This window comes from Balaenoptera ricei, chromosome 10 (assembly GCF_028023285.1).
Source record: "Balaenoptera ricei isolate mBalRic1 chromosome 10, mBalRic1.hap2, whole genome shotgun sequence".
Classification (NCBI taxonomy): domain Eukaryota; kingdom Metazoa; phylum Chordata; class Mammalia; order Artiodactyla; family Balaenopteridae; genus Balaenoptera; species Balaenoptera ricei.
The window spans coordinates 35245138-35259193 of NC_082648.1; the positions used below are offsets into that span (position 1 = coordinate 35245138).

The window sequence follows — 14056 nt, forward strand, 5'->3', positions numbered from 1 at the left end:
CCTTGCCTGTGGATTCAAAGCGTGAATAGTTTTACAGAAGGATATTGCCTGTGACTTTCTGGTTTCTCAATTTCCAGGCTACTCTTACCGAGACTTCAAGTCCTGCCTGTCATCTTCGCCCTCAATTGAAGCTAACATGACAGTGGTTGGGTAGCTCAATGGAATGCTCTAAGAAAGCTTATTTCTTCCTGGACGTAAATATACCGTGATGGTATATTAAACGTACTCTATTGAATATGGCATAAGAGAATGAGATTTTTATAATCTATGACCAGTTATTAGCAAACTTCTAAATGAAACCTACATTCCCCACACTGAATTCTAATTCTGTTCTCTGCTTAATTGTCATGTAGAGAGTCCTTCCATTTTTCAGTTGTATTCAGTTTTCATACGGTGTTGGATCAGAGAACTTTACTGGAGTACTTCTGATACTCCCCTAATGGGAGATTAGTGAAGTGATGACAGGGTAAGTAACATGATCACTTCACTGGAAGTCAGAGCACCTTAGTTTATTTATTTACTTATTTATTTATTTATTTATGGTTGTGTTGGGTCTTTGTTTCTGTGCGAGGGCTTTCTCTAGTTGCGGCAAGTGGGGGCCACTCTTCATCGCGGTGCGCGGGCCTCTCACTATCGTGACCTCTCTTGTTGCGGAGCACAAGCTCCAGACGCGCAGGCTCAGTAGTTGTGACTCACGGGCCCAGTTGCTCCGCGGCATGTGGGATCTTCCCAGACCAGGGCTCAAAGCCGTGTCCCCTGCATTGGCAGGCAGATTCTCAACCACTGCGTCACCAGGGAAGCCCCACCTTGGTTTAAATTTAGCTGACTGGCTTCAGTTGCAGAACGGGTCAATAGCCTAAATCTGGATAATGTCATAAACATGTACCGCTAATCAGAAGGTTGCTGTACTCATCAGTTATTTTAAAATCCTTTGAAAGTTACAAAAAAGATTCTTTGAATTCAAGGTGATATTAGCATATTCTTCCCTTATTATCCTATAGTACCTTCGTTATATCCTCCTGCTCTAATACCTTTTCCCTTTTCTGTTGTTTTAATTAAAGATCTGGCTTAAAGCCAATCTTCTTTACAGCCCAATGTTCTTTCTTTTGTATGTAATCATCAAACTGTGTCTTCTGTTTTGTTTTACTAACAGTACAGGGTTGCATATGGAATCGTCTATTTATACTACTGCCTTCCCCAATTATATAGGCTTCTTTTTTTAAAATTAATTTTTATTGGAGTATACTTGCTTTACAATGCTGTGTTAGTTTCTACTATACAGCAAAGTGAATCAGCTATACGTATACATATATCCCCTCTTTTTTGGATTTCCTTCCCATTTAGGAAGGAAGCACCACAGAGCACTGAATAGAGTTCCCAGTGCTATACAGTAGGTTCCCATTAGTTATCTATTTAATACATAGTATCAGTAGTGTATATATGTCAATCCCAATCTCCCAATTCAACCCACACCCCCCTTCCCCCTTGGTAGTGTAGGTTTCTTAAAGATAAAAGAAGTTTAATAATTTGGCATGGGCCTCACCAGTGGTGGTTGATTTTTTGCGGTGTTTTCTACTAGTAGGTGCTAATTATTTTGCTACACCAAGCTCTATTTAATTTCACCATTACATTGTGTTCTACTATTTTTATGTTCTTATTCTGAAAATACGCAGTAATTTAGATAAAAATAAAGCATTATATTCTGATATTGCTGTTCTGTAAAAGCAATAGGTATGGTAAGAGTACATTTAAAAACTGAATACCTGCAGATTCTGTAAAGATATTAATATTTCAGTATACTCACTAGTAAGAGATAACTTAAAAAATGAAATAATTGATTATGAGATTACTTTATAGCCTAATGTTTCTATTTAATCATTGTAATATAGACATGTAAGCAATTTATTTGTTATTTGTAAAGGAAACTAACTTCCTTTTATAAAATTATTCCTATACTTACAGTAATTGAAATTTTAAATTAAGATCTTTAAAAATTGTCAACTTTTTAAGGTAAAGAAAATTTACCTTATTTACTAAACATTTTTGCTTGAAACTGTGATTTCTGTAGCTCCGGGTAAGGTGAATACTCCATTGGGGCATCATCAGGTATGAAGTCAAATATGCAAAGTTGTCATAGGATTAACTATAGGAATTGAAATTTTGGTAACAGTAGTGTAATATCTTGCTGTTTTGTGGATGCTCTCTGTTTCTAGTAGAAATTAAGTTCAAAATACAGATTGATGCCTTACAGAAGTGATTGTTACATTCAGCAAAGTCAGCTGGGAGTTTGGTGCCAGATAAATTCACGTTAAAAAATTTTTTTTTAATTGTAAAATATACATAAAATTTTCCTTTTTAACCAGTTAAGCATACAATTCAGTGGTGTTAAGTATTTACATTCACATTGTTGTGCAACCATCACCACCACCCAATGCTTTTCATCTTCCCAAACTGAAACAACATACCTATTAAACAATGACTCCCCATCAGATAAATTTGCTTTTATTTAGGTTTTTTCTGTCTCTGGATTTTAACTCTGATTCATTTGCTTACATTTAGCTCTTCCACAAATGAATTTAATTGGTCTCTTGTCTCTTGATGATGTATATTCTAGACAGTGCTATTTTGACTTTCTGTATGATTATGTTTCTGTTTTTTGCCTTGTTCTAGCTGCTTTGTTTCCAATTGCTAGGTTTTCATCAAAATTAAATACTTTTACTTTGTTTGCTGCTTTTTTTTTTTTAGCTTCTGTAAGCTGTGGATTTATTAATTAAAGTAGAAATACTGTGAGGTAATTGCAATAAAATTTTTGTTATTTGTCTTCCAAACTGCCAAGCAGAAAAAGGCAACTAGATCAGGAGTGACCTATAAATTTAAGACTATAAATACAGTCTTATTTCTGCACTCAGCTAGTGAGGCACTTCTCAAAATTTCTGTAAAGCAATTAGGTGAGCCTAGTCTTTCTAGTAGACCCACTCCTCTATCCTTTGAATTTCATGTAAAGTGGTAGGTAGGGCTACAGGCTTGAGTAGATTTAGAGTCACTTTTTTTTTAAACGTAAGAATATTTGAAATATTTGGAATTTCCATCGTTAATCGTACATGCCCTTTTTGTTTTTTTAATTTTACCTAAGCCTGCTCAGTGTACTTTGTATATTTTCAGAGAAAGTCATTAAAAGTTCTCCATCAAACTTATACCTAATAAGTTTGGTGTTCTTTGATGAGTCAATGATTACTGGCTTGATATTGGGATTACTTTTGAACATGGGACCATTTATTGCCAAAATAAAACTGTAGGGTTTTCCAGGCTGAGGATGCCAGATTTTCTTTCAATATGTGAGGTATTTTAAAGCTGGTGTTTTTAATATTCTAGGTAAAAATGACTTAAACATCTAGTGCAATCCTTTCAGAGAAAGGATAAGAGTTATGCCCTGTCCAGCTCTCAACTGGCAAAGTTAGGACTAGAAGTCTTCTTGATGTAATTTTGTTGTTCTTACGAAACTTGAGTGGCCTCTGGTGGTCAAAATAATATCTTCTATTTTCAAAGGTGTGTTTGAAGGGAGTCTTGCTTATTAAGGCACATAATTTTTTATTTTGAGAGTTTTATTTATACAAATAATGAAGGTTTAGTTATTTTTCTCCATTCATACATACAGACACAAATCCTTATGTCTGTATTCCCCCCCCCCCCACCTGCAGGAGATTGTTGAAAACTTTAAATTTGATTCCTGAAAAGACTCAAGTAAGTGGTATAGTAATTATTCATACATTCTTTGTGGGCAGCCAGTAGATTTCAGTATTTTATTGCTGTATCTAGTTAAGAAACTATATAGGATTTCTTTAGAACTCTTGTAGTTTATTTTTGTTTCACATTAATTACAAAATCTTACTTTTCCTTATGTTCTCCTTTAGTTCATTAATTTATAGTCATAATTTTTGCCATCAACTGACACATTATACTTATTGAATGATTTTCAGGACCTTTAAAAACAGTTTCTTATTTTTATAATAGATAATAAGATGTATAAAACATGCGGTGAAAATATTTACCTTCCTATACTCCAGCCACCCCATTTTTCCCAGAGGCAGGCATGGTTATGTTCTCTTGCTTATACTCCCAGAAGTGGTCTGTGCAAAAGCATGTATGTATTCATATCTTGCCTTTTTACTTCCAAAGCGTCAGCATACTCTACATGTTAGACTGCCCTTTGCTCTTTTTTACTTAGCAGTGTATCTTGGCAATCTTTCTATATTGTTATATATGGGATTACTTTCTTTGAAATGGTTTGCATAGAATTCCTTTATATGAATGTACAACACTGTATTTAACCTGTACCCTCCTGAAGGACATTTTAGGTTGCTTTCAGTCTTTGCCATGCACATGTACAAGTATATGTAGAAGTGGAATTGCCAGGTCAAAGCATATGTGCATTTAACATTTTCAATAGATATTGTCAAATTGTTCCCAGTCTGTTCCAAATTATACTTCCTCCATTAATTATGAGTGTTGCTTTCCTTACTCTCATTAAAACAGTTTGCTTTCTTCAGAGCTTTGGGTACTCCATTATAGTTTTAGTTTTCATCTTCTTTATTTTGAAGAAAGGTGGGTATCTTTTCAAAAGATTGAGCCATTGTGTTTCCTTTTTTGTAAACTGTCTTCATATCATATGTCTATTTTTCTTTTGGGTTGTTGATTTTTTCCTGTGATTTGATTTCAATTTGTTGCTGTTACTATTTCTGTGTATTGTATCTTAAGTAGTATAAAACCTAACTCATTCTTTAGACTGAAACCCTTTTACTGAAACCTGGATTCAGTAAAGGTAGGTGAGGAGAAGCAATGTTGACTATTTCTTTTCCATGTTGACTATTTCTTTTCCTTTTAAGCTTCCATCAGTTCTTCTACCTAAAAGACTGGTTACTTTGAAATAACACTGTTAATGATGTCTGATTGTAGAGTTAGAATTCAGGTTGATTTATGCATAATGTTAAAAGCTAATTTGTAACTTAAATTAACATTTCGCTAGGCATCTTTGGTTAGTTAGTTCATTTTATTTGGTCTGATTGTATTAGAAAGTATTATAGGTTTGTTTGTACAGAGAAAATTAAGATTGATTTTACTATGATAGTGTTAAAAAAGTATTGCTCTCATCTTCCAGTCTTTGTTTTTTCCTTAGCTTAAACTAACCTAAACTATTACAGTTCTGTGCTGCCAAAATGGAGTGTCTATTTCTTTTTCTTCCCCCTTAGTAGTACATCAGAAAGAACCACCAAAAATCTCTTGATATATGGCTTCTCTGAAATATTTTTCATCTTCACTGATCTGTGGACTGTGTATGTGGACTTGTTGCCTTATTTTCTATGTACTAAAAGGCCATAACTTGGTACCTGTTCCATTTTCACTGCTCGCTCATGATCATCCTTCTACGCATCAGGATGGTTCACAGTTCTAACCTGCTCCATGATTACTTCACCCTCCCCCAGTTCTGCCCTGTTAACCATTTGTCATCTACTCCAGGGCTTGTCAAGCTGTTCCCTGTGGGCCACCTGCCTGGTTTTGTAAATAAAATGTTTTTGGAACACGGCCACACCCATACATTTATATATATTGCCTATGACTGTTGTCATTTATACTACCAGAATTGAGTAGTTGTGACAGAGACCTGTGATCTGCAGGGCCAAAATATTTGCCTGGTCCGTTAAAAAAACATTTGCCAACCCCTCAATTACTGTATCACCATTTCCTGTAAATGACCTTTGGGCTGTTTCCTGTACCCTATTCTCATCTTCTGTCTTATTTGCCTTGTTTACCTGTTCACAGATGCTCTTTCATCTGGACTCTGTAACGCACTGCATTAGCCCTCTACCCAGAAAATGTCAGCTCTCCATCAAAGTAGGAAGCCTCTCTCTGCATCCCAAATGGGAAGAATGCTGACAGAACTTTTAATGTCAAATTTATGAAGGTGCCTCTGCATTAAAATAAGATTATAATATTAAAAACAAAATCAAGAGTGGTTTGTCTCAGGGTTTGTTGAGTATGTTTTGTGGGGTTTTTTTTCCTATTTATTTATTTATTTAGGCTGCATTGGGTCTTTGTTGCTGCGCGCAGGCTTTCTCTAGTTGTGTCGAGTGGGGCTACTCTTCGTTGTGGTGCGCGGCCTCACTGCGGTGGCTTCTCTTGTTGCGGAGCACAGGCTCTAGGTGCGTGGGCTTCAGTAGTTGCGGCATGTGGGCTCAGTAGTTGTGGCACACGGTCCCTAGAGCGCAGGTTCAGTAGTTGCGGAGCTTGGGTTCTGGGGCACGTGGGCTTCAGTAGTTGTGGCTCGCGAGCTCTAGAGCGCAGGCTTAGTAGTTGTGGCGCATGGGCTTAGTTGCTCTGTGGCGCGTGGGATCTTCCCGGACCAGAGCTTGAACTCGTGTCCCCTGCATTGGCAGGTGGATTCTCAACCACTGCGCCACCAGGGAAGTCCTGTTGAGTGTGTTTTTACAGGATTGTTTATTTAGTATTTTTTTCAGTTAAAACCACTTCATTGGACATAGACAGTAAGCTCCAAGGATGTAGAAAAGCTGAAACTACTGTTGTACACACCATCTAGCTTTGCTTATTAGCCTTTTACACTGTTCATTAAAATGAATCTTTTCTAATTTTTACTCTATGAGAATGAAAAATCTGTGGTCTTATGGATCTTCCCACAGTTGATGAGAATAAGGTCTTTGAAGCTTTTAAACAGCCTTGGAAATAGAAGGAAGGTGGGGCTTTCTATTACTTTTTTTTTTTTTAAGAAAATTTCAAAATTGTTTTGAAGAATTGCCATAATCATTGTTTTTTTCCTTTCGGTCACTTACATTTTTTTTTTTCCCTTAAGTATCTCTGGAAAATATCTGTATTAGAATGTAATCATTTACTTTTTCCTTTTCTTCTTTACTATTTCATAGTAACATAAAACCCATTATTCTTTGATTTCTTTTTTTTTATTCTTCAGTGGCTTACAGAAGAGATGAAATGTGGTCTGAGGGACGATATGACTATGAAAGACCTCCAAGAGAAAGAGTACCTCCTCGAAGTCACCCCAGTGTAAGTTGTTCTTACCTATAGAATAATTCAGAACCAAGTGTCCAAGTGAATTTTGTCTACCAAAAGCTAGTTGAAATGTAGATAGATCAAGCTTATCTTTTAAAAGTCAAAAGTTTGAAAATGAAAGGCAACATTTTATTTATGTAGAAAATCTGTATTTTATATTTCTTGCTTAAATTTCTAAAAGGGAGGATTTATACTTAACTTGTGAAGAAAATTTAAGGTTTGATAAAGCTCAGACCATCAGTTAACAAAGAAATATTTGAGCACCTGCTGCTACTATTGGCTGTCACCTGTTTTTCTATATTCCTAAAAATGTTTGCAAATTGGATATGTGAAATTCTAAAGTAGGGGGAGGTAGGCAGTTTCTGGTATGCTGTTCTACTGCTTGTCTCTTTGTTGCTCTGGGAATTGATAATTTTGAACCAGTCCTTTTCTTTTCTAAAGGAGCTTGCTGTTTTGCTTATTATTGTATTCCCAGCACTGTGTTTAGTACCTGGCACATAGTAGGAGCTTACTGTTTATTGAATGGGTGTATGCTCTCTTTCTCTCCTCAAAATCCTCTATAGAGACCCAAGGGAGGGTTTGGGTAAGGTCAAGAAGCTGTCAATCTTAAACTTTTGCTTAGGCCCATTCTAAGCACCAAGGGATTGGGCTCATGGTGATGGTATATGGGTATATTATGGATTCACTATACACTATCAAAGGGCACAAATATTAGTTTATATGTTAGTTATTTTTTGTATATGTTGTAAGTAAATCCTACAACCCACTTAGATGGGTGATATCATCTTCATGGTTGTCATTTGGCCTAGGTTACAGCTTAGCTTGGGGTTGATCTAAAATGAATTAAGATGGAAAAAATGAAGAGGCCTCCCATATTTCAGAAGGGGCGGACTTAATTATTACAAAATGTCATTTCTTTCCAGGTTAATTAATAGTCTTGATGTTTCTAATCAAAATCTCAATTTAGAAATTTTTTCAGCTTGATAGAATTATTTTATAGTTTACCTAGAACAAAAAAGTGATAGATAAACAAGATGTAGGACTAACACAGGGATGGGAAAAGGGATGAATTTTTTTAAAATTATTTTTTTAGGTCCCTTACCCTCCCGTGGATATATCCTATTAGAAATTTGGGATACTTAAAAGAATTTTCTGTGTGGTTATGCCATTAACTGAATATATAGTTGGGTTTGTTTTACCTTTTTTTTTTTTTTTTAAAGATATCATCCACCTCCCCACATCTTTTTTTTTTTTTTAGACTTTTACTTTTTTTTTTTTTTTTTAAGTATTTGTTTATTTATTTATTTATGGCTGTGTTGGGTCTTCGTTTCTGTGCGAGGGTTTTCTCTAGTTGTGGCAAGCGGGGACCACTCTTCATCGCGGTGCGCGGGCCTCTCACTATCGCAGCCTCTCTTGTTGCAGAGCACAGGCTCCAGACGCGCAGGCTCAGTAATTGTGGCTCAGGGGCCCAGCTGCTCCGCGGCACGTGGGATCTTCCCAGACCAGGGCTCGAACCCGTTTCCCCTGCATTGGCAGGCAGACTCTCAACCACTGCGCCACCAGGGAAGCCCCTACCTTTTTTTTTTTAATTAATTAGTTTTTTTGTTTTTATTTTTGGCTGTATTGGGTCTTCATTGCTGTGTGTGGGCTTTCTCTAGTTGCAGCGAGCGGGGGCTACTCTTCGTTGAGGTGCGTGGGCTTCTCATTGTCGTGGCTTCTCTTGTTGCGGAGCATGGGCTCTAGGCACGCAGGCTTCAGTAGTTGTGGCACCTGGGCTCAAGTGGCTCACGGGCTCTAGAGTGCAGGCCCAGTAGTTGTGGTGCACGGGCATAGTTGCTCTGCGACATGTGCGATCTTCCTGGGCCAGGGATCGAACCCGTGTCCCCTGCATTGGCAGAAGGATTCTTAACCGCTGCCCCACCAGGGAAGCCGTGCTTTGTTTTTGATTTTGGGGGTTTGCCTTTTTTTTTTCTTTTCTAATTAGTTTTTTTTTTTTTTAATGTAACACTTTTACATGGCTCCAAATTATAAAATAAGGTAATTTAGAGAGGGGATGACTTACTTTAAATGGAAATTTATTGTAACTATCTATTTAACTAGTACCTACCTACTGTAAGTGAGGTATATATCAACTTCCTAATCTTCAAAACAATTCTGAGTGTTGAATGGTACATTTCTAGAATGTAGTAGAGTGTTTTAGAAGCCTTATAACGTAGACAGAGATTTATATACAGAAATATAATTTCAGAGAACAGTGGGAAATACGATAAAATCATGGGGAAAGTTATGATGTAAAACTTTTAAGACACCATTCTGCATTATGTGTGCATGCTCTGTTATATGATAGAACACACTGCAGTGGGAGTTGGCTTAAAGAGCTGTTAAAACTGGAAGCTGAGGGACCTGCCCAGAGGCTATTGCTTATCAAGGAAGCTGGCTTAAATATGCTGGGGAGGAGTGAGTTCTAAGATGGGAATAATCAGTTTATCAGTGTCATAAAGACCAATAAGTAGGGCCCTCTCTATCTCTAGTAAGGTCATTGTCTGTGTGAGAATGGATTTGAGAAAGCTCATATCTAACAGCCTTTTTCTCTCAAGTAAGAGGTGGCAAGATCATCTATTGAAAGTGGAGGAGGTAGAGGGAGACTTGAGGCCATTGAAGTTTGGCGTAGCCATTGTAGGTATCTCCTGACTAGATATGTTTAAAAAGACTGTTGCTGAGGGGCTGTAAGCTTATGTACCTTAAATTTTATAGGGGCACCAATCTGCAGGATTGTGTGCTTTATTATCTAAGTAGCCCAGGTTGGGAGTAGAGAAAGCAAGTTGTATTGATTTAAGATTCCAAGATGAATGGTGGACCCAGGGAGATAAGGATATTGAAGAATTATTGAGGTGATATGTGGAATGGGCTGATTAGGAAAGGGAATAAGGCTATGAGAGGGATGATGGATTGAAAGAAGTAAGGGGTTGAGGGACAGGAAAGGCTTAATGAGGTTGAAGGCCAGGGTATGGTGGAAAGATAAGCAATTAGTATTTTGGAATGTAGAGTTTCCAAGATGGAACAGTTCTGGGTGACTGAAGTTCAGTATATGGTGGTGGGAATGAGGGTGGGTGAAGGTTATTGGAGTTGAGGTCAACAAAACTTTGAGGTTAGATTTTGGATCAGTAATCTAGATTAGGGGCTCTCAGTCCTCACTGTACATTACCTAGAGGGCTCTTAAATACCAATGAATGGGCCCTAGATAATTAAGTCATAATCTTTATGGATAGGATCTGGACAATAGTGTTGTTTAAAAGTTCATCAGGTGATTCCTGTATGCAGAGTTAAGAAAGTCAGATTGTAGCTGAACACTGAAGTTGCTGATGATGACGGTTGAGGTAAAGATGACAGGTGAGGGAAGTCCTCAATGAATGAGGATATTGTAGTAAAATTTAAACAAACCCAAACGTTTTCATTTTATACCTTTTGTGTGTGTGTAAAAGTGAAACAGAGGCATTTTTCCTTTGTAAAATAATTTCATCAGCGGTAAGCAGATAGGGAGATATGTTTTTACCACAAGTGCCCTTAAAATCAGACTGGATATACTCAACTGTAAGTGCCTAAAGGTAAATCTCACTTCCTTAAGTTCTCTGGCTACTAGGTTTCTCCTAGATGGGGAAGAGCCCAGACTGCTTTTCTCCTTCTGGAACATGGAATGTGCCCAGAACTTGTCCAAGTTCATTCCTCTGGTCTTTCTTCTTTTAATTCCATTAGATTGGTCTCTCCATCCCCCACAGTCAACTTCTATTACTTTATAAATCCTTCTGTCTTCCCACATCCCCCCCTCCACAAGACTCAAGACACGACATTTTTTCTGGTGAACTTGGTCTTATTATGGTTAGTAATTTAAAGCCTTCCTTTCCTCTCGATATGTTATACCCCTTTGATGGCTCTTGGAAAATTATCCCTTTGCTTTTTATGTTACACCTACATTTTAGTTAAAAAAGCATAGGTTCTTAACCTTTTCTGTGCCATGATCCCTTTAGCAGTGTTGTGAAGCCTATGGATCTCTTCCTAGAATAGCATTTTTAAAACTATAAAATAAAATACACAAAATTAAAGGAGACCACTTATATTTGAATATAATTATAAAACTATTAGAAACCAAATTTGTGATATAGTAATATATACTTCTTTTAGTAGGTCATTAGATATCAAGCAAGAACTAGTGGTGGGGATTTCATTGCTGTGTTTTCAAAGGAGTGATGAGTGTAAATGATACTTTGTTGTTATAGCAACAGTTATAACATGAACATAAAAATATCTGTGATTTCTGTTAGTGGTGAAGCCACAGATACTGCTTTTGCTGTTGTGTTGTTTGTTGCCTACTTTTAGGTGAAAAAGTAATTTTTTATTCACATCTGATTTCATGGACCGACAGAATTCTTGGGTTAAAGTGTTTAAGTGACACTGGAACTAGAAATGTAAATCACTGAAGTTGTAATTCTGACTTTGGATCTAATAAAAACATAATTAAAAGTTTTAAAATATTTGCTTACAAAGCAGAGATCATCTAATGTTATTTTAAAAAGTATATTGGTGTATGATATTGATATGTACAAGAATGTTCCCAAGCAGTATTATTCATAAGAACTCCAGACTGGCAACAATCCAAGTGTCCAACAGCATGGATAAATTAATTGTGCAGTTATACAGCAATGAGAAAGAATGGACTGCTGCCATATGCAACAACATGTGTGACCCTCACAAACAATACTGGAAGAAAGAAGAGTGTGTCCTGTATGATTCCTTTTATACAAAGTTTCAAAACAGGCAGAACTAGCCAGGAAAGAAGTTAACTTTTGGGAGACAGAGGTAGTGACTGGGAGAGAGCACAGGAAGGCTTTTGCCATGCTAGGAATGTTCAGTTTCTTGATCTGGGTGGTAGTTACACAGTATGATTACCTTGTGAAAATTTATCCAGAAATACATTCACGGTTTGTACACTTTTTTATGTGGCTGTCATACCTAAATAAAACTTTACTTAAAATTTTGAAAGGACAGAATATATATTTTTTTCTAAATGTAAAACTTTAGCCAGTCCTTCATAAAGTGAGAACCTACTCTCATTAGTGTCTGGGATAGACAAAGTTAATGTTCTATTTTATTTTGTATGTTTGGGTTCTGTTCTCTAACAACAAACGATTTTACTGCATTTCTCTTTTTTTTTTTCTTACTGTTCCCCTTGTCCCATTCATTCCCAATTCTGATACATCAGAAATGTGTTTGAGAAACTATTGCTATGACATAAAGTATGACATCAAATAGGGACTCTAGAAGGTACCTACTACACTAGTATGACCTCAGTTATAAAGCAACTATTTTGTGAGCTTCTAGCTTTTGATAAACCTGGAAGGCAATTGGACACATATATTTTGGTGCTGATGTTAAATTACACTTAATTTGAGTATTGGAAAGCTTATCCTCAATGTACAACTTGACAAATATATCAATTATTATTTTAGCACTTTAGAGCATTTAAAAATTACTTCTGTATCAATAATAAGTTACTCTTAAGGTGCTTCACATAAATTTTTATTTAGTCTTAAACTTGGGTAGATAAATAGGAGACTTAAGCCCAAAGAAGTATACTACACAGAATCTGCATGTAAACATACACATTCCTTTGTTGGGAGGACACTGATTATCACAGAACATCTACATTTAACTTCTAGATGTCTGTAAGGCTTTTACTTTTAATTTTTTAATTTTATTTTTAAAAATATTTATTTATTTATTTGGCTGTGCCGGGATAAATAAAGTTGCAACATGCGGGATCTTTAGTTGCGGCATGCGGGATCTTTAATTGCAGCACACAGGATTTAGTTCCGTGACCAGGGATTGAACCCAGGCCCCCTGCGTTGGGAGCATGGAGTCTTAACCACTGGACCACCAGGGAAGTCCCTGTAAGGTCTTTATTTTTAAAAACATGCTTTCTACTTTTTAATCTGTAATTTCTGTGAGCTTGGTTATATGATTTTATAGCCTTTTTCAAGTTTTGTGACAATGGCTTTTAGATACCAGTAAATTTCCAGTTGTGGAAGTCCGCCTTGTTAGCCTGATAGGGAACAGATAGGTAATGTGGAACATTTTAATGAAGTTGCAACATAAAATGTCCATTTTCCATTGGCTTATTTCAGATTTTTAGAGATGGTAAAGTTTGGAAACTAGGATCAAAACACTAGCAGCTTATATTTGGGGCACTGTAATGTAACTGGGACTGAAGCAATCCTATCTGCTTCTACCTGCCTTCTTCTTCTGTTCCTTTAACAAATGCATATTAAGTAAAAGATTTTCTAATCTTGGTAGCAGTGAGAATTGTAAAGACTGAGGGTAGTGATGAGCAGCAACATTTTTAAAAAATTTTATTTTTTGGGAGTTCCCTGGCGGTCCAGTGGTTAGGACTCGGAGCTTTCACTGTCATGGCCCGGGTTCAAACTCTGGTTGGGAAACTAAGATCCTGCAAGCTGTGTTGCGCGGCCAAAAAAACATTTTTTTTTAAAAAATTTTTCTGTCACATATAATTAGTTTTGAGTTACATAACTAGGTTTTATAAGTAAGTAATTACATAACGATATATTTATTTCCTTGGGTTAGTTGAATGTTTCTACTGTTCTTGTCATTGGTTATTTCCCTCTTGGAGACTCTAGCCAATCAGAAATCAATTTTTTAGTGAATTCAGAACATGAGTTTGTTAATTTCTAAGGCCTTATAGGTAATATATAGGACATATATTTGTTCCATGTATTCTCATATTTAAATGTACCCAAGATAAAATCAGACATCTGTTTTTAATCCAACTTGAAATAATCAGGTCTACTTAATTTAGCAATTCAGTTATATACATATTCCAGATACTATTGCTTAAAGTATATTAATGTGGAAATATTCCTTTTCTTCCCACTCTTATTTCATGAAACACTTATTAAAAGTGTGCACA

General features: G+C 36.4%; 1 protein-coding gene across 7 annotated transcripts in view; it reads left to right on the forward strand.

Annotated features, from left to right (window-relative positions):
• Positions 1 to 14056, forward strand: part of PPHLN1 (periphilin 1) — a 234071-nt gene that overhangs the window by 88509 nt on the left and 131506 nt on the right. For all 7 annotated transcript variants that reach the window (XM_059935650.1, XM_059935651.1, XM_059935656.1 and 4 more), the window contains one exon: positions 6980 to 7071. In XM_059935650.1, coding sequence (XP_059791633.1) covers positions 6980 to 7071 — 92 coding nt within the window. The remainder of the gene's footprint in view (positions 1 to 6979; positions 7072 to 14056) is intronic.